General features: G+C 37.4%; 1 protein-coding gene across 1 annotated transcript in view; it reads left to right on the top strand.

Moving 5' to 3' along the window:
* LOC120860868 (D-glucuronyl C5-epimerase) overlaps positions 1 to 19,984 on the top strand; it is a 114,087-nt gene extending 94,103 nt beyond the window's left edge. Inside the window, exons 2-4 of the mRNA XM_040236571.1 lie at positions 8,895 to 9,490; positions 12,815 to 13,060; positions 15,730 to 19,984. Coding sequence (XP_040092505.1) covers positions 8,908 to 9,490; positions 12,815 to 13,060; positions 15,730 to 16,754 — 1,854 coding nt within the window. The 5' untranslated portion in view covers positions 8,895 to 8,907 and the 3' untranslated portion in view covers positions 16,755 to 19,984. The remainder of the gene's footprint in view (positions 1 to 8,894; positions 9,491 to 12,814; positions 13,061 to 15,729) is intronic.
* The last annotated feature ends 861 nt before the right edge of the window (positions 19,985 to 20,845 follow it).

Raw genomic sequence — 20,845 nt, 5'->3', positions numbered from 1 at the left:
CTCATAGGTACCTCATAGGGTGGTCTTTAGGACTAAATGAGATATGAATATACTTAAAAATGTGGAAATATTACTTCTGCCTTTCTTCATGGACAGAATGTTACTAATTTGTTCAAAGTCACAATGTGTCTAAAGTCTAATAAAAGATAGAGTTGGAAATTAAAACCAGATTAAATGACTAGAACTCAATTTCTAAATTCTTAGTCTAGTGTTTGCCATTATACTACATTTTCTATATACTCCACTATGTATTATTTATCTTTTTACTACTACAGCATGATAAATTAAATAAAAACAAAAAGTATGTCCCAAATGTCATATAGTAAGTACCCTCCAAATTATCATTGAAAACAGTCAACAAGTTTCTTCATCTCTAATTTCTAATAGAGGGTTCATATTTTAGATTATTTAAGATTAAGGAATCCATGTTAGTCACTCAACAGAATGCCAGGTACTCAAGATAATGCCATATTAACCCAAGTATTCTAAAACTAAACACGTTATAAACATGAATGTTTATAGCAGTTTATTCATAATAATCCCAAACTGGAAATAAACTAAATGCTTATCAACTGGTGACTGGGTAAATGACTGTGGTTCATCTATACAATGGAATACAATTCGGCAATAAATTGATGTCTGATATCACTAACAACACGGATGAACCTTAAAAGCATTTTGCTAAGAGCAAGAAGCCAGACACAAAAGGCCACTTAATATGATTTCATTTATATGACATTCTGGAAAAAGAAAAATTTTAGGGATAAAACATCAGTAGTGACAGAAAGGGAATGACTATAAAGGGACATGAGGGACTTTTGTGGGGTAAAGGAAGTGTTTTAGATTCTGATTATTATATATACATGAAGATTGCTGGGAGGAATATCAATAACCTCAGATAAGCAGATGACACCACCCTTATGACAGAAAGTGAAGAGGAACTAAAGAACCTCTTGATGAAAGTAAAAGAGGAGAGTGAAAAAGCTGGATTAAAACTCAACATTCAAAAACCTAAGATCATGGCATCCAGTTCCTCACTTCATGGCAAATAGATGGGAAAACAGTTTCCCATGGAAACTGAGAGACTTCATTTTCCGGGCTCCAAAGTCACTGCACATGAAATTTAAAAAACGCTTACTCTTTGGAAGAAAAGTTATGACAAACCTAGACAGCATATTAAAAAGCAGAGACGTTACTTTGCCAACAAAGGTCTGTCTAGTGAAATCTATGGTTTTTCTAGTAGTCATGTATGATATGAGAATTGGACCATAAAGAAAGCTTGAGTGCCAAAGAATTGATGCTTTTGAACTGTGGTGTTGGAGAAGACTCTGAAAGTCCCTTGGACTTCAAGGAGATCAAACCAGTCAATCCTAAAGAAAATCCACCCTAAATATTCATTGAAAGGACTGATGCTGAAGCTGAAGCTCCAATACTTTGGCTACCTGATGCAAAGATCTGACTCATTTGAAAAGACCCTGATGCTGGGAAAGATTTAGGGCAGGAAGAGAAGGGGATGACAGAGGATGAGATGGTTGGATAGCATCACCAGCTCAGTGGATATGAATCTGAACAACTCTGGGATATAGTGAAGGACAGGGGAGCCTGGCATGCTGCAGTCTATGGGGTTGTGAAGAGTCAGACATGACTTAGTGACTGAACAACAACAGCAACAAAAATACCAAGTAATGATAAAGTCTATGAAGAAAAATCAAGAACCTAGAGAAGATGGGGTGAGAATTCCTTCTTAAGATAAGGTGGTCAGAAAGAGTCTCTCTAATAACGTGACCTGAAGAAGTAAGGGAGTAAGCCAGGTGGATATCTGGGGAAACAAGTTTCCAAGCAGAGGAGACGGCGAATGGAAACACCTGATTGCGAGCATGCTTGACTGTCAGTGTACTCACTTTCCTTCATACTTAAAATGTTCCAGTGTTTCATAGCACGTTCTATATAACTTTTCTTTTTCACAGTTGGTGTGTTGTCGCATTATGGTGTTTATGCCTATGTTTCCCACCAGCCTGGCCTTTAGGGACAGGAATTGTGCCTTACCTGCTGCATGTTAGCTGCAGAATAGGTACTGATTGAATCAGTTTGATTAACTATTGAGCAACTGCTATTCCTTCTGTTTACTTGGTACCAAAGGATTCAAAGTGTTGAAAGTGTTAGTCACTCAGTTGTGTCCGACTCTTTTGTGACCCTATGGACTGTAGCCTGCCAGATTCCTCTGTCCATAGAATTCTCCAGGCAAGAATACTGGAGTGGGTTGCCATTTTCTTCTGCAGGGAATCTTCCTGACCCAGGGATCGAACCCGTATCTCTTGCATTGCAGGCAGAGTCTTCACTATCTGAGCCACCAGGGAAGCCCAAAGGATTACAAGAATATCAGTTGTTAGATATGTAAATAAATAAGAGAAAATAACAGGCAGGCAAGCTTTGGTCTACATTATTCAGAGGAGACAAAAAGCTGATAATTTCTGTCACTGAACTCCTTTACAAATTTATTTAAAGGTTGTTCTTAACTGAAGTATGACCTTCCCAGTTTAAAAACTCATGGTGATATCCAGTTTTCATGTTTACTAAATTACTCTAATGGTTACTTGAAATATTCAATTAGGAAAATAAATTTGAAAAATAAAATATCAGGAAAATTTCTTTAAATTGCAAATCATTTGGGAAGAGAACTGTTTGCCCTCCCAAAGGGAAACTAAGTTATATTTTGCTTTGCTTAATTTTTAACTGGTTTCAGCAAATAAGTTACCACAGTTTCTTTTTGATGTTTACTGAATGTTATTTCCTATTTAGATCTCTTAAAGTTGCTAAACTAAATTTTATTGTATTATGTCTCTAATGAAATAAATATTTAAAGTCAGCAGTACATAAGCTTTCATGGGTTTTGAATTTATTTATTTATTTACTTTTTTCCCCTTTAACTTGAAAGGTTAATCTAATTCTTGGATGTAGTGAAGGCTTTAAAATGAGTAGGAAGCTTATCACTACTCAGCAGAAAACCCTGGTTTTAGCTTTTAAAGTTACTATCACTTATACTTAGCAAAATGTCAATGCAGTCTACTTTTTGAAATTTAAAAGTTTTCTATAATCTGAGAAACATAATAAAGTTATTGCACTTACCTTTAGATAAGCCTATTTGGTAGTTAGTACTGCATGTCAATACTCAGAGTTTTCTTTCTCTCCATCCTCCCCTCCAAAATATATCAGTGTCTGTTTTGAAAACAAAATATTTTAACAAAAGTGACTTTGACCTTCTTAATTTTCTATTATATGGTTTTTAAAAACAGTAAATATATTCATGGAAAATTAGAAAATCATGCTATATGTGCTATTTTGTAACCTCATTTTTTCAGGGTTAACCTCCATATATCCTTCCATCTTTTCTTCTTATCAAGGCCATAGTCAAATTTCCCAGCTTCAGACCAAGTTTCACATCTGGTTGTTACAGTCCTTAAGTCTCTTTTTTAAAAAATCTAACCCAATGGTATTTTCATACCATTAATTTATTGAGGGGATGGAGCCAATTCTTCTGCAGGGTGTTTCATTTTCTAGATGTATTGGTTGCATCTGCATTTAACTTGTTCCTCTGTCCCTTGTATTTTCTGTTAACTCAAAGTTAAATCATTGGGCCTGAGAGATCCAAGTTAAACATTTTTGTCTGGGATATGCAATAGGCTATGTATTTTTTATTTTAACTTATCAAGAGGTACAATATCTGGATGGGTCATCATTAATGAGACTGAATTTGACTACTGATTTAGGATGATGACTGATCTCTTCATTGTAGAGTTTCACCTTTTTCTCCTTGTGACTGGGAAATAATGTACTTGGTGTTACTTTGCACACAGTATGAATCATTAAATCCCTATCAGACATATGCCTGGGTATAATACTTGCCTAAATTAATAATTAATAATTTGAACCAGAGACCAAATTGCCAACATCCGCTGGATCATCGAAAAAGCAAGAGAGTTCCAGAAAAACACCTATTTCTGCTTTATTGACTATGCCAAAGCCTTTGACTGTGTGCATCACAATAAACTGTGGAAAATTCTGAGAGAGATGGGAATACCAGACCACCTGACCTGCCTCTTGAGAAATCTGTATGCAAGTCAGGAAGCAACAGTTAGAACTGGACATGGAACAACAGACTGGTTCCAAATAGGAAAAGGAGTACGTCAAGGCTGTATATTGTCACCCTGCTTATTTAACTTCTATGCAGAGTACATCATGAGAAACGATGGACTGGAAGAAGCACAAGCTGGAATCAAGATTGCCGGGAGAAATATCAATAACTCAGATATGCAGATGACACCACCCTTATGGCAGAAAGTGAAGAGGAGCTAAAAAGCCTCTTGATGAAAGTGAAAGAGGAGAGTGAAAAAGTTGGCTTAAAGCTCAACATTCAGAAAACGAAGATCATGGCATCTAGTCCCATCACTTCATGGGAAATAGATGGGGAAACAGTGGAAACAGTGTCAGACTTTATTTTTTTGGGCTCCAAAATCACTACAGATGGTGATTGCAGCCATGAAATTAAAAGATGCTTACTCCTTGGAAGAAAAGTTATGACCAACCTAGATAGCATATTGAAAAGCAGAGACATTACTTTGCCAACAAAGGTCCATCTAGTCAAGGCTGTGGTTTTTCCAGTGGTCATGTATGGATGTGAGAGTTGGACTGTGAGGAAAGCCACGTCCCGAAGAATTGATGCTTTTGAACTGTGGTGTTGGAGAAAACCCTTGAGAGTCCCTTGTACTGCAAGGAGATCCAGCCAGTCCATTCTGAAGGAGATCAGCCCTGGGATTTCTTTGGAAGGTATGATGCTAAAGCTGAAACTCCAGTACTTTGGCCACCTCATGCAAAGAGTTGACTCATTGGAAAAGACTCTGATGCTGGGAGGGATTGGGAGCAGGAGAAGGGGACGACAGAGGATGAGATGGCTGGATGGCATCACTCACTCGATGGATGTGGGTCTGAGTGAACTCTGGGAGTTGGTGATGGACAGGGAGGCCTGGCGTGCTGCGATTCATGGGGTCACAAAGAGTTAGACACGACTGAGCGACTGAACTGAACTGAACTGAACTGAAATTAATAATTGCATGAGGAATCACATATGCTAATTTTCTGATTTTGATTTTTTTTCTTCCACATTATTAACCACATGTTTTCTGTAAAATAGAATTTTTTATCATCTGGGACTATTGGTTTGTTCTCCTGCAAAGACTAGATAAATAAATTCTTTCAGTTACATATTTTTATCAAAAAATGACATCAGTATCTTTTCTGGCTTTCTCCTTTTCTGAATGTTATTATAGACTCATGGATTTTTATTGATTCACCGTTTCAGTCAATGTCAGTCATAATTCTCACAACTTTGACTTAATGGGGAAGGGGGATCTTTCAGAATGATTTCTCTGAGAAGCCTTGATTGTTTTTATTTTTTTTCCTGATTGCTTAAAAATCTGGATGTAAAGGTTATTGAAAGTTTTTAATGGGTTTTTCTTTATTTTTTTCCATCATATGCCTCATCATAATGGTAGTCTGCTAGTTCCATAAGCAGGTCTTTTGGGTCATTGAGGAAGGGTGCATCTCAAAGAAGGTCAAAAGCTTTTTATTTCTGTTTAAACTGGTCTAAATGTTAGGTATAGCTGACAGATAATTCCAAAGTTGCCACCTAAATATTTTTAATGGAGGGCTCTTTTTTTTTTTTTATGAAACATCACTTATTATCAGTTTGCCCATGCTGCTACATAAGGAAATCCTCAATTTATAAATATATGACTTATGAAGATTTGCTGTTCCACACTTTTGATTTTTGTATTCAACATGTTTTCTCATAGTAAATGCAGATGATAAAGTATATTATTGGATTCTGGCTTTTACAATCTGTGTACGATTTCCAAGTTGGATCAAGCCCATATCTTTGCCTCCCTTCCCTCCTGTTGCCCCACTGAAATAAAATATATAGAAATAAGAAATGAAGTCAATAACAAGAAATGGGAAGATTACCACAGAATGATAATCTAACATATTTCTGGATTTCTTTTTGAGTACTAGAAGGCACAGCTCTACCCTCCTCCTTACCTCTCTCATCCCTGCACTTGAACTGCAGACAGCTGGCACGTGTGCATGCTAAGTTGCTTCAGTCATGTCCTACTCTTTGTGACCCTATGGACCGTAGCCCACCAGACTCCTCTGTCCATGAGATTCTCCAGGCAAGAATACTGGAATGCATTGCCATACCCTCCTCTGGGAGATCTTCCCAAACCAGGGATCGAACCCACGTTTTGCCAGGCTTTCTTTAGAGAAATTAGGAAAAGCTAAGGCTTCTAGAGTACAAGTTATGTCCCCAGAACAACATAAAAGTCATCTTCATTCTGGCATATAGAAGGCCTGCTGGGTCCCCACCCACACACCCTAAAGGAACAGTACCACTCAGCTTGTACCTAGCCCACACAGAGCTCCTCTCTGGAGAGAGGTCTAGCTAGAAATCAGACCATCTTCACAATAACAGAGGAAATCTGTGTTGGCTAATGAGTCATTCAAGCCTAAAGATGAGTGAGTAACCAAAGATCACAAGCGTGTCAGGAAAGCTAATACTGTGAAAGAGACTAAAATAACCAGGAAAATTACCACTAAAGAAAATAGACATATCAGAGAGAAACTTACAAGAACAGAACTCTAACATACTCAGAGCTACAAAAGGATACTACATCTGTTGAATAAGAATAAGAGAACACAAGGTTTCAGATGGAAAGAGTACACCACGTGCTGAAATAGTGAATTAAATATCATACTGTAACACATTCTTGTAAAACTGAAGAATTCGTAGGGTAAACACAAAATCCAGAGGGAAGTTATGCACAAAATGACATGTATCAGATTGAAATCAGACCTCTCATCAGTAGCTGGTAATGCTTTAAGAAAGTAAAATATTGCCTTCAGCATTTAGAAAGAAAATCATATGCAGCCCAAGGATTCTATATTGTGCCAAACTATTAATCAAAGGTGACAGCAGAATAAAGTTGCTTTCAGACATGCAAGGGCTCAGGGTTTACCTCCTCTTGGAATTAAAAGAAATGAGTGAATTACACATTCATCATCAGCTTTCCTGAAAAGCAGAAAATCATTATGTATTTTTCATTAAACCTTTTCTTTTAACAGTTTGATTTTTTTTTTTAAATCTCATTGCTGCCAGAAGGGTTTATTGAGAGGAGAAGGGGAAAGAAGGATTACACCCATAAAATGAGTAGTTGTGGATTTACACCATGAAATAAATTAGAGCTACTGTAGCAAACAGCAATAAGCCTAGTCTCTTTACTTTCAGTGTACTGAGATATTCGACATGTTGCACATATAACTAACCTATAGTTTTCCATATTTCCCAATGACCTCAGCAACAAGCAAGCCAGGACTACTATATACAGTCACAACTGGTTGGTATACCACAAGACCGGTAGGGGCAACAGCATCATCCTCTTCTCCCATTGTGACTGCAGTGACGTGATCTGGCTTGTATTTAAGTGCATCGTTCTGAGTGCTGTGTCGAGAGTAGACTTTGGGGTAGAATAGTAGATCAAGGGTAGAAAGCAGGGAGAGCAGTTTAGACATCATTACAGTGTGCTCAGTCACTTGGCTGTGTCCAACTCTTTGTGACCCCATGGACTGTAGTTTGCCAGGCTCTGCTGTCCATGGAGTTTTCCAGGCAAGAGTACAGGAGTGGGTTGCCATTTCTTACTCCAGGGGATCTTCCTGACCCAGGGATCAAACGCACATCTCCTGCATTGGCAGGTAGATTCTTAACCACTGCAACAGCTGGGAAGCCCCCATCATTGCAGTATTCTAAGTGAAAGATGGCAGTGGCTCTGGTATGGTGTGAACAGTGGAGTTGGTGAAAATGATTAGAATCTGGATATAATTTAAATGTGGGGCCAACAGGATTTCCTGACTGGTTGGATTTGGGGTGAACAAGAAAGGACTCAATATTTCTGGTCTGACCAGTAAAACAACAGGTTGAGGGGAAAGCTTAGGGAATAAATTTTGAATGTTATGTTTCAGAAATCTATTTGACTTCCAAATAAAGATGTCAGTTACTTGGATTGGCACATACACATGTATGCCTGCAGTTCTGAAGAAAGATCTGGCCTGGAGATAGAATTTGGGGAAAAGTCAGCATATAAATTGTATTTAACGCCATGTAATTCATGAGTGAGATCACCCTGGAGTGAATAGAGATAAAGAAGAGGTCTGAGGACTTGGACCCTAAGACATTTCAACATTAAGATTCAGGGAGATGAGAAGGAATGATCGAAGATGACTAGGAGGAGCAGCTGGCGGGGTATAAGGAGAACCAAGAAAGAATGGTGCCCTGGAAGTCAGGAAAGAGTGTTTCAGAAAGGAAAGAGCCATTTATGCTCCTGAGAGGTAACACAGAATGAGCACTGTTGGATTTGGCACCATGGTTGTCAGTGTTTACCTTGACAAGACCTGTTATATTTTTTCAAACAGCTACTCAGTTGTTAGGACAAAAGCATGTGTTAAGTTGTTGGAGCTCACCTATTTCATAAATAGAAGGAATAGGTATTTCTTTTGACACAGGGGCTTTGTGAAAAAGTTATTAAGAATCCAAGGGAGGCACACACAGGGAAAGTTTGGGAATCTTTGCTTTAGAGGATCATGCTAACTGAGCATGTTAAGAGGGAGAAGCATCTCTTCCTTTTCTTTGTCTCTGCTGAAAAGTTTGAGTTAGTAATTTTACGTGTGACCAGATTACATGCAGTTAATAAAACTGCCCTAGTGTGGCGGTTCAGTATAAAAAAGTAAGCCTTATCCTGTCAAATGTCAGTAGTACATCTTTGTGTGAATTTTTCTTCTTGCCTCCATAGGTATGGTCTGAATATGCGTTGCTTGGCAGCTCGGGTCAACTATAAGACTTTGATTATCATCTGCGCACTCTTCACTTTGGTCACAGTACTTTTGTGGAATAAGTGTTCCAGTGACAAAGCGATCCAGGTTCCACGGCACTTGAGTAGTGGCTTCAGAGTGGATGCCTTAGAAAAAAGAGCGGCAGCGTCTGAGAGCAACAACTATGTGAACCACATGGCCAAGCAGTCTGAGGAGGCCTTCCCTCAGGAACAGCAGAAAGCGCCCCCTGTTGTTGGGGGCTTCAATAACAATGGGGGAGGCAAGGTGTTAGGGCTCAAATATGAAGAAATTGACTGCCTCATAAATGATGAACACACAATTAAAGGGAGACGAGAGGGGAATGAAGTCTTTCTTCCATTCACCTGGGTAGAGAAATATTTTGACGTTTACGGAAAGGTGGTTCAGTATGATGGCTATGATCGGTTTGAATTCTCTCATAGCTATTCCAAAGTCTATGCACAGAGAGCCCCTTATCACCCTGATGGTGTGTTTATGTCCTTTGAAGGCTACAATGTGGAAGTCCGAGACAGAGTCAAGTGCATAAGTGGGGTTGAAGGTTGGTATCCGTCTACTCCGCTGCATTTTTCTATCCAGATTATGTTGAGAAATAAGTGACTGTAAGTTAATTACATAGCAAGTACTTACACAGCTTATTAAAAGAGACCTATCACCACTCCGACTTAGCATGGAGGAACAGGTTAAACCTGAACCTTGGACAGCCTTCTAGATGGTGATTTAAGGGCTCCAGTAAGATCATACCTGATTAAATAGGATTATGCCATTAACCTGCCCCAGAAACTAAAATTATCAAAGTCAAGGCACAGCATCTCCAGAAATTTTGCATTAAAATATACAGTTATTATCCTATGAGAGGAGATGGGAAAGGGAGACAGACCATCCAGCGGACCCATCAATGTACCAGTACCATCTTGTTATCAGATTAGTCAGGTATCATCTCTGGTTGAAGGGTTAAAGGTCTCAGATCAAGATAATCCATAGTACCGTTTTTTCTGAACCTATATTGGAACTCCTACAGTCTGTTGTCTGTGTTGTCTTTCCTTGTCTTTAAAATTTGGAGCACTGAAGGTTCCTTATGGATGTTTTGGAATTTATATTTCAAACCTAGAATTGATCAGAAAGCCAAACTGAATTTGACTTTAAAGTATATAATTTAATCAAAGGAAAGAACTTAATGTGTTTCAAGATTGCTTGGTTTGAGTTTTATTTCATTTTCCTCATTTATAAAAAGTAATTTTCCTATCTTAATAATTTAATTTTTGTAATATCTTTACAGAATGTTTAGTAGAAGGAAGGGGCCAAATTCATATAGATTCTTACCATTCAAGATAATGATTACCATTTTTATATATTCTCAGAAGGTCTTTATACCTAGGTATATGTTTTAACATAGTTGTAATGATATTTATTGTGCTGTGTTCAAGAGGGTAATAGTTTGTTAGAGACCTGAAAGTTCTCCATTGCCAAACCTTTTTCCCTCAGTAGTTTTTTAAAATGTGTAAAGTGCCTAGGTGCTAAAGAAAAAGTGAAAAGCACCTATAACCACTATTAATATTTTGATGTTTTTTCCAATCTTTTTGTTGTTGTATATATACATTTTTAAAAACAGTTTAGAATCATGCTCTGTAGTTGATTTTGTATTTTTTCCCCCTCAACAGGATTATTTCCTCTTGTTATTGAATATTTATTGAGCATTTTAAACACTAATACTCATAATCAGGACATTCCATAAAAGTGTATGGAATAATGTATGGGACCTTGCTCTTTAGTTGGATAGTTAGGTCAGATATTTTTTGTCATTATACATAATGGTGTAGATAGTCATAGTTAATCATTTACTGTTTTAAATGTATTCTCAGAGTTGTTTCCCTAGGAAATAAATTACCTTGCCAAATAGTAAGTTTTGCGAAACTATTTTCCAAGAAGGTTGACCCTATTCATGCTTCTGGTAGCGGAGTATAAGGATACTCATCATCTCATTCCTGCCATCATGAAAGATTATTTTTTAATCTGTCATTTACAAAGGGATCTCATAATTTGCTTTCTGTAGCAATTAGTGAGGTCAGGTATCTTTTTCATACCCTTTTAACTGTTATAGAATGGCCTTGATTTTCTTTCCCCTCTCTTTTCATTGTGATTAGTGTTGCTTTTTGGAAAAATATATCGTGAGACCTTTTATATATATATATATATAGCAAGGGTAGTAGCACTTGTTATATTTGTTAAAGATATTTTCTTTAATTTGACTGTCTTTTCATTTTACTTATGATTTGTTAGTTTTAGAAATTTTTAGTTCTATTTACTAAGGAATTTGTTTAAATTACTTCTTTTATGGTTAGAAAATCATTTGCTATGCCATGATCAGCTATTCATCTTTATTTTCTCTAATAGTTTTATGGTTTTGTATTTTTATATTTAATTTTTTAGTCCCTCTAAGCTGATTTATATTTTGGCAAATGGTACAAAGCCAAGGTCTAATTTTAGTTTTTCCCCCTAACATTTATTGAATCTTCTTTCCCCTGCTGATCAATGATACAGTCTTTATCATTATACTAAAATATTTTAAAACTAGAGTATGTTTCTGGCCTACTGTTCTGTTCCATTGATCGATCTATCACTTCTTAGGCCAATTGCATATTATCATAGTTATTACACATATAATAAGATAGTATAAACCTTCCTTTTACTCAGTGAAATCTTTGAAAAAAGAAATCTACCCTTGGAGAAAGAAGACTGAAGTTAAAAAGCTTATCTGCAGCCTAGGTTTCTTACCCTATATGGTCCCCAGTTCCTTAAACTATTTTGAAACTACACCAAAACGCATATGGTTTTATAAGTTCCTGGTTTCTGCTGTGCCCGCCTGTTGCTTGTTAACTTATTTTAGGACTCCAAATAGGAGTTTATCTCAACACATACACCATGATGCAATAATAAAATGTTCTGTACAGTGTGGTACTGTATTTCCCATGTAAGCAATTACTAAAGTAAACACTCATACCAAACATTTGAAAGTTTTACTTAGAACTTTACAAGAGGTGATCCATTAATGAATTCATCAAAAATCTATGGTTAAGGGACTTCCCTTGTGGTCCAGTGGTTAAGACTCTACACTTCCAAAGCATGGGGCCTGGGTTCAATCCCTGGTAGGGGAACTAGATTCCACATGCTGCAACTAAGACCTGGGACAGCCAAATAAATAAAAATAAATGTGTTTTTTTAAAAATCCATGGTTAAATATACAACCTTAATTCATTTAAGTACTCCTTATTCTCAGGAATTACATTTTGACATGAGGGTTATGAGAAAGAATTACAAATTGTTTATACTTAAGTTGCCTAGTCATAGCTGGCTTCTTAAGCAAATACTTTAACCATCTGATGATATAGTTGCTAGACCAAATCTTGATATTGGAGGAAAAGATGAATATATAATTAACTTGACTGTTAAATACAGATGTTAAGAAAAGTTCAGGTTTAATACTCTAGAATAAAACAGGTAATTGTTAACTATCAATATATGTGTTTAAATTGTATAGAACTTGAATGATGAAATAGAATTATGAAAAATGACATTTATAGCTATGAGCAAGGGTAGCACTCATTAAAAATCAGCCCTTAAAAGATAATTTACAACAATGCATTGTTATCTGTCAACAAATAATGAATGAGAACGAATAAACATTTAATTTTGGTTTTCATTTCTGGTTAATTTGGTGCTATTTTTAGTAATTATGAAAACAGTATAATAAGGAAGCTTTAACATTGCTGGATAACCCTGTGAAGTAAAACAGTGAAAAGTGGTATTCAGAATAGGATTATGAATGTCTGGAGATAGTTATTTATTTTGTTTCTCTATTTTATAGGTGTACCTTTATCTACACAGTGGGGACCTCAAGGCTATTTCTACCCAATCCAGATTGCACAGTATGGGTTAAGTCACTACAGCAAGAATCTAACTGAGAAACCCCCTCATATAGAGGTATATGAAACAGCAGAAGACAGGGACAAAAACAGCAAGCCCAGTGACTGGACTGTGCCCAAGGGCTGCTTTATGGCTAGTGTGGCTGACAAGTCAAGATTCACCAATGTTAAACAGTTCATTGCTCCAGGTAAGTCCTGCTTCGTGTGTCTTTGCTAATTTTATGTTGATTTATGGCACCTGATACTCCCTTAAAATGGTTTTTATGGTTGTAAAAATCACATTAGCAAATGCCTTGATATTACATATATAAAGACACAAATAGTGTCACCCAAATGAAATCTAAAAAAGGATCAGCTAAAAAGTTCAAGGTTATATAAGGAATATTTACTGTGTGAAGAGCCAAGCCACAAGAACCAGGTTACTGCATGAGGGCTTTCTCCTTCCAGAGATCTATATCCCACAGGAATGAAGTTCCTCACTTTAGTATTTCAGCATAGTATTCATCCTTTAATTTTCAAACTATTTTGCATTAAAGTAGAAATTTTTCTTTCTAGAGAGAGCCATCCTTTCCTTTGCCTATTTTTTACCAATAGCTTTTTATTTGTTCAAGCTAATATAGCATTACCAACCAGGCCTGCTTCCTATGTGGAATTTTGCTAATGTGCTAGATTATTTCAAACTTCATATAAAGCCATTTCATTAATAAAATCTTTTATAAAATCAAATTAACTTTATGCAACATTTCCCGTTTTACTAAGACAGTCTCATTAATTGGGATGTAATGTATTTCTCTCTACTAATCAATATCCATGAGAATTAATGAGTTCATTAGTTAGACAATGGAATAATTTTAGTTAGCACCTCAGACTTAGTTTTCTGTGGAGAAATGTTTTCAAGAGCAGAACTCATCCTTCCTCCCACCAGCCTTGCCAGTTGGTAAATAAAAAGAGAGAAAAGGTTAGAAGACCTTTTCTGTATTCTCTCCTTGTCCTTTATTGATGGCTGTGTAATTCACAGACCTTGAAAGCCACAATACAAATCTACTCCTTCTAGATGGCCTTAAGTAATGGATTTATGAGTGTTTAATGCAGTGCAAATAATGAGTGACCTTTAGTTTTTTTATTCTAGTACACAGAGCATCTTTGCCTATTGTAAAACAACAGGCTTGGCTGGGTGAGAAAGTACATGGAGATGTTTAAGAATATTTAGCTTACGGCTTGTAGCAGGAAATGCTTAGACTAAAAAGGACTTTTGATTTTGGGTGCATCTAGAGGGGTTATTTTTACACTGATGAATAGTGTAGTCTGGATTAGGGTGGAAAACAGCAGCCCTCATCTTGATCTCCTCAAGGGCTGAGAAGCTTTTTAGAACCATCTCTTGAATTCTGTTCTATTTAGAGCAGTAAAAGAAACTGAGCATATTATAACCAAAGAGTAGCAGCAGCAGGAAGAAGAAGAAACGTTTTGTTGTTCAATTTCTTCTTCCTGCTGCTGCTACTGTTTGGTTATAATATGCTCAGTTTCTTTTACTGCTCTAAATATGCAAGAGAAATTTCCTGTTTGATTATTTGCCAAATAGAACAGCTCTTACCATTTTTTCAGTCTCTGAACCCTTTGGCTTCAGAATTATCATCATCGTTTTTTATTATGTTCCAAGCCACTATCCTTTTTCTTTTTAATCCTCACAGTTTCCTTGCAAAGTAATATTATCTCTACTTAACACATGAAGAAACCAAGGCTCAAAGATGTATCTTGTTGAACATCTCAAAGCTAGTAAGTGGTGGAGTTAATAATTCAAATTAGGTTTGTTTAACTCCAAAATCTATGCTTTCCCCTCCATCTCCCCCAATATTCCTCACTTTTTGTTGACTACAGGAGCCCATTGCTTAATTTCCAGAAGTTTTATTCACAATTCCAGTGAATGTCTGAAAACAAACCTATCATTTCCAACAACGATGGGTGATTAAGAGCATGTGCTTAAAGCCAGACTAAACAACCTGGGTTCAGCTCTTTGTACCTTAGACAAGTTACTTAACTTTTCTGTCTCTGTTTACCATCCATAAAGAGTAATAATAGCACTACTCTTGTGATTGTTATAATGGCTAAATGAATTAATGTGTAAAGCACTTAGAACACAGTAAATATTTACCAAATATTAATTAAATAAAAAATTTTTAGGGAATTCCCTGGCAGTCCAGTGTTTAGGACTCCATGCTTCTACTGGGAGGGGCTGGGTTCAGTTGCTGATGGGGGAACTACGATCCCACAAGCATGCAGCATAGCCAAAAAAAAAAAATTTTGAAATTGGTTTTCAAAAAGTCACTCAAAGCATCATTTGATGTTTAAGTCTAAGATGTTCTCATTCTCCATACAACTTCCATAATTGCCTGTTCCATCAATTCATGTCTAACTGTTCTTTTCTTCTAGCCTCTTTCTTATAATACTATGTGTTGAACCAGCTTTAGGCTATTTTTTTTTCTTTTTTGTAGAATAGGTATATTAGACAGTCATTGATTATTGATCAACCAATTTTGATCTAGAAAAGGCAGTTTGACCACAGTACCTTAGCTATCTGCTAAGGCCATTAGCCCTGCTAATATAAACTAGATAGGCCAAAAGGTAAAAGAGCTTTGTCCTGATGCTCACAAGCCATCATGGACTCAACAATTCTGCCATTTGTTTATGGTTAACTTAGTAAAAATAAAAATTAAAAAAATAATAATCCAACATATAAAACATTGATGTATTAATTTTTTATGGTCAGTGGTCATCAAGGATGAATTTTAAGTAAATTTTAAATACAGAGAGAGACCTTCTATCCTAACCAGTATTTTCTGTTATATTTTTTCCCCTACAGAAACCAGTGAAGGTGTATCCTTGCAACTGGGGAACACAAAAGATTTTATTATTTCATTTGACCTCAAGTTCTTAACAAATGGAAGTGTGTCTGTGGTTCTGGAGACGACAGAAAAGAATCAGCTCTTCACTGTACATTATATCTCAAATACCCAGCTAATTGCTTTTAAAGAAAGAGACATATACTATGGCATCGGGCCCAGAACATCATGGAGCACAGTTACCAGGGACCTGGTCACTGACCTCAGGAAAGGAGTGGGTCTTTCCAACACAAAAGCTGTCAAGCCAACAAGAATAATGCCCAAGAAGGTGGTTAGGCTGATTGCAAAAGGGAAGGGCTTCCTTGACAACATTACCATCTCTACCACAGCCCACATGGCTGCCTTCTTCGCTGCCAGTGACTGGCTGGTGAGGAACCAGGATGAGAAAGGCGGCTGGCCAATTATGGTGACCCGTAAGTTAGGGGAAGGCTTCAAGTCTTTAGAGCCAGGGTGGTACTCCGCCATGGCCCAAGGGCAAGCCATTTCTACATTAGTCAGGGCCTATCTCTTAACAAAAGACCATATATTCCTCAGTTCAGCTTTAAGGGCAACAGCCCCTTACAAGTTTCTGTCAGAGCAGCATGGAGTCAAGGCTGTGTTTATGAATAAACATGACTGGTATGAAGAATATCCAACTACACCTAGCTCTTTTGTTCTAAATGGCTTTATGTATTCTTTAATTGGGCTGTATGACTTAAAAGAAACTGCAGGGGAAAAACTCGGGAAAGAAGCAAGGTCCTTGTATGAGCGTGGCATGGAATCCCTTAAAGCCATGCTCCCCTTGTACGACACTGGCTCAGGAACCATCTACGACCTCCGGCACTTCATGCTTGGCATTGCCCCTAACCTGGCCCGCTGGGACTATCACACCACCCACATCAATCAACTACAGCTGCTTAGCACCATTGATGAGTCCCCAATCTTCAAAGAATTTGTCAAGAGGTGGAAGAGCTACCTTAAAGGCAGCCGGGCAAAGCACAACTAGAGCTCCGAACCAAAATCCTACGTCAGCCTCTGCTGTACACAGAAACTAGAGGCTCTCTGTCAGCAGAGCATAGGCACATTTTAAAAGGGTGTATACTAGGTTTTTGTGGATTACATCAAAGTGATAAATGATCCTTAAAACCAGTCTTCTGAGATAATTGCATTCCATGGGTTTAGTGTCTAGAATGTCGGTGGCATTTAGAGCAGAAAAGTGTTTAGTCAGTGGGCTGAATGAAGATATTTAACTTGGCCTTGCTTATCACCCTGTTCAGTTCCACAGGTAGTCCAGTTCTCTTGATTTGGGAAAGACAATGGTAAGTAGTTCTTAATGGCCAGCTGTCCAGCACTTGTCTGAAAACTTAGTATGGGGCTCTTTTAAAATGTGGTTATTTATGTTTATGTTGAAAGCAGACTTTAAAAAATAATGTGCTAAAATACAGTAAATATGTACTTGTAGCCTGAATAGTGGACTGTGTGCAACTTTAAAAATGATCTTTCTTTTCTATAAATTAATTTCTTAGGGGTGGATGAGCATTTGTTCAAGTTGTTATATATGGAGAATATTTTGAATTTATGGTTTGCTTGAAGTGTATAAATTAAAAACACAACCAGTGTTCAGGCTTCACAGTTATATAATGTAAGCACAACTAAAATGAAACTTGTTGACTGCACAAGAAATTATGAACCAGAACAAAAATGTTATCTGTTTTATGAAACGATCTACAATCAGTAAAGATTTGATAATCAGTATACCCCTCCTCTACCCCCATTGTGGTGGTTTCTTTTTGCCACTATCTCAAATTTTGTATTTCATTTCAGACTACACTCGAGAGTTTTGTCTATTTTGGGGGGACATTTTGGGAACATTTGGGAAATTTTACTATAAACCTAAATTTGGTGAGGAGGTAGTAATTTTAATAAGCCCACTACCACTGCCTTTTCTAGATTCTTTTCCCCTTTAAAGAAAAATACTAGGTCAGATATTATAAGGATTGTAACAGATTTTTTTCCTACTTAGATCATTCTTGGTCTATAGCTTTCCAAACTATTGATGTACGCAGAATACATAGTTTTTGTGTAAGCTTTCCAAACTTTTCTGTATCGGTGTTTTTTCTTTGCAGTTTTTAATTTTAAATTATTTCAGCTCTTGGATAAAAGTGATGCTACTATATTAGCTGTACATGTGTAATCAGACCTTTATTTTGGTTTTATATCCCACATACCTCACATAAATAGGCATCATAGCCCTCATACCCTGGGCAGTGTCTGTTCTCGGACTTAGGCAGTAGGTCAGAAGTGAGGGAGGTTGATTTTGCTGTCTCTGTTTTAGTGTATGACAATACATTAAATCAGTACAATAACTTATACAGATTGGAAATATGAGATCCGGTACTTTCAGAGGACTGAGTCTGACACACACAGTGCAGTGTGTGTGTGACCTATATGAAATGCACATCAAGAGCGAGGTGGGCACCTGCCTGCCCACTGCATCTTGACTGGACTCAGCCTACCAACACCACTCAGAAATGGGGAAATGTATTCATGCCTTTGTGCAAAGTCTATGTTGTATCAGCAGCCGGAACGAAGACCTACAGCTGACATGAAACTCTTAGTCACTAAGTCGTGTCCAACTCTTTGTGACCTCATGGACTGTAGCCTGCCAGGCTTCTCTGTCCATGGAATTCTCGAGGCAAGAATACTAGAGTGAGTAGCCATTCCCTTGCTCCAAGAGAACTTCCCAACCCAGGGACCGAACTTGGGTCTCCTGCATTGCAGGCAGAGTCTTTACCATCTGAGCCACCAGGGAAGCCCATGGAAACTGGCCACGGAAAAGGAAGTTGAAACTCCCAGTTTATATGACCACAAGTCAATTTTGCCACAACAGTTGTGGGGTATTAGGTTTCTCCCTAGCTGTTGACCTTTGTAGTCTTCATACAGTAGATGTCTCAATAAGAATATCTAGACTCCTTTTTTAATTTTATTTTCACCGCTCAAAAATAAACTTTTTCCAGTCTGGAAATCCTTTTTACTCCATCGTATTTGTTATTATTTAGAGCAGTCCAGATTTCTGCCTTCTGTTTGCATACTGCTACTTCAGATTGAGGGAATCAGTGAAAACAGTATGGTACTGCTTCTGTGACAAATATCAGTGCCTTAACAATGTGGCTGTCTTTTCTCACTGAAAGTAGAAAGACATTTTGGTCTAGAAATGGCATTGCAATTTCTTTGCTGTTGGTCTCATACTGCCTTCCATGTTGCAACAGCAACTTGATTTTTCCTGAGATCCCAGGATTTTCAAAGAGGGTGAGTTGAACCTGTAGCATCCCTGGCAGTACAAACCAGTGGTTCTCAAACTTTAGAATGCCTCAGAATCACCTGGGAGCTTACTGAAATACAGATTCTAGATATCCAGTAAATCTGCCTGTGAAGCATGGTAGTCTACATTTTTAAAATAGGCATTCAGGTAATTCTGAGCCACATGATCTGAGGGACACATGTGGGGAAACACTGCCTAGGACCATCCATCATTTTTGTTCCTAAACACATAGGGAGTTTTCTAGGGTTTTAAATCATGCAAAATGTTTAGTCTGAGATTAGAGAGAATGGGGAAGGTATTTTGCCCTTTTTTTTTTTTTAATTCTTTAAATTTCTCCTTGTTCCAAGATTATGGGTATTAGTTGTTTACACTTATCTTGAGTTAGCTTTGATGTTTAATTAAATCTATTGCCACTTCAGTTATAAAACCAGCCAAAAGTTTCCAGATAAAGGTCAAGTTTGACCCTTTCAGAGTTACTGTACATAAAGGCTTCATCCAAAAACCATCCAGTGTACGTGAGCAAATACAAGAAATGACACACAAGCACAACTCTCCAGATGTGGCAGTCCTTTTTCTTTATAGGTGTGCAGAAGTTTCACAGAAAGCTGCTATTTTCATCCTCCTTGTGATTGTTTTTCTTGTTTCTCCACTGTACATGTGGGTTATAGACCATATGTTAAATATGCAATAAAGTGTTTACTGGATGCCCTTCTGAAGGGTAGTCCTTTGTAAAGCTGTACAGACTTTGCAGTTTAAGCACAATGTGCACATGTTAGTTTTATATACAGCAAAACTTGATTTTTTGCAGATGGAAAGGTATTTTGTTTCTATACAAAGTAAATGGATTGTTTGTGCTTAATGTAAAGCTGCTTTATATAATTGTAAAATAAAGTTTTTATCTTAAAAGGACTATACCTGGATGTTTCTCTTCTCTGTTTATTCTAAGATTACTTGAGCCCAGCAAGCAGATTTCTGACCATTTTCAGTTCGGCTGGAGGCAACTAGTCACACAATAAATGTTCGTGAAAGGTGTATGAGACCCTTAAAGACAAATTGAGGAATATCATATGGGCTTTCACCCTAAGGAGGTTTAGTCCTGGGTGGGGCAGTGGAGAACACAGTATCCACAAAGAGTTTCAGAAAAATAAAATGCCAAATGATATAATCAGTCAGGGAGGGTGTTACAGAGGAGATGGAGCTAAGCAGGGGCTTTAGGTCTGGGTACCAGCTGGAAGAAGAAGAGGTAATGTGAGTGAAAGCAGGGTGCCATGACAGTGGTGAGGATTCCTTTTCCCATGCTAATTCAGGCTGGTAATCATTTTTGACTCATTCTGATTTAATTGAAAATTTGTTCTTGTATTTTCCATGTTACCCTCTTCTCCAGAACAAAAAGCGTTACTTAATCTTTTCCCCTCTTCCTTTCAGAGAGTAATGATTTAGGCTCCCAAGTATGTATGAAATCAGAGACCAGTCTGGCTTTCTGTTATGTTTCATTGCACATTATTTTTTAGATTATAAATATTCTGCACCATTTGTATATTGGAATTCCAGTTGATCACCAGTCAACTTTTTCTAGCTGATGAGTGTGTATCCTTTGACAGGCTGCTAATCAGCATTGTTGGCATTTCTTCCTTCTCTGTCATCCTTAGTTGGCAAACAGCCATCAGGATGCAAGCAGTCCTTGGTCTGAATGAGGTCTCAGGCTGCTCTTGCCTTAATTTTGCTATTTGTAGCCAAACTGTTAATACATCAACCGTTCCACTTCAGCATACTGA

This window comes from Oryx dammah, unplaced genomic scaffold (assembly GCF_014754425.2).
Source record: "Oryx dammah isolate SB20612 unplaced genomic scaffold, SCBI_Odam_1.1 HiC_scaffold_11209, whole genome shotgun sequence".
NCBI lineage: Eukaryota > Metazoa > Chordata > Mammalia > Artiodactyla > Bovidae > Oryx > Oryx dammah.
The sequence above is the reverse complement of the archived record's forward strand: the minus strand, read 5'-3'. Positions and strand labels throughout refer to the sequence as shown.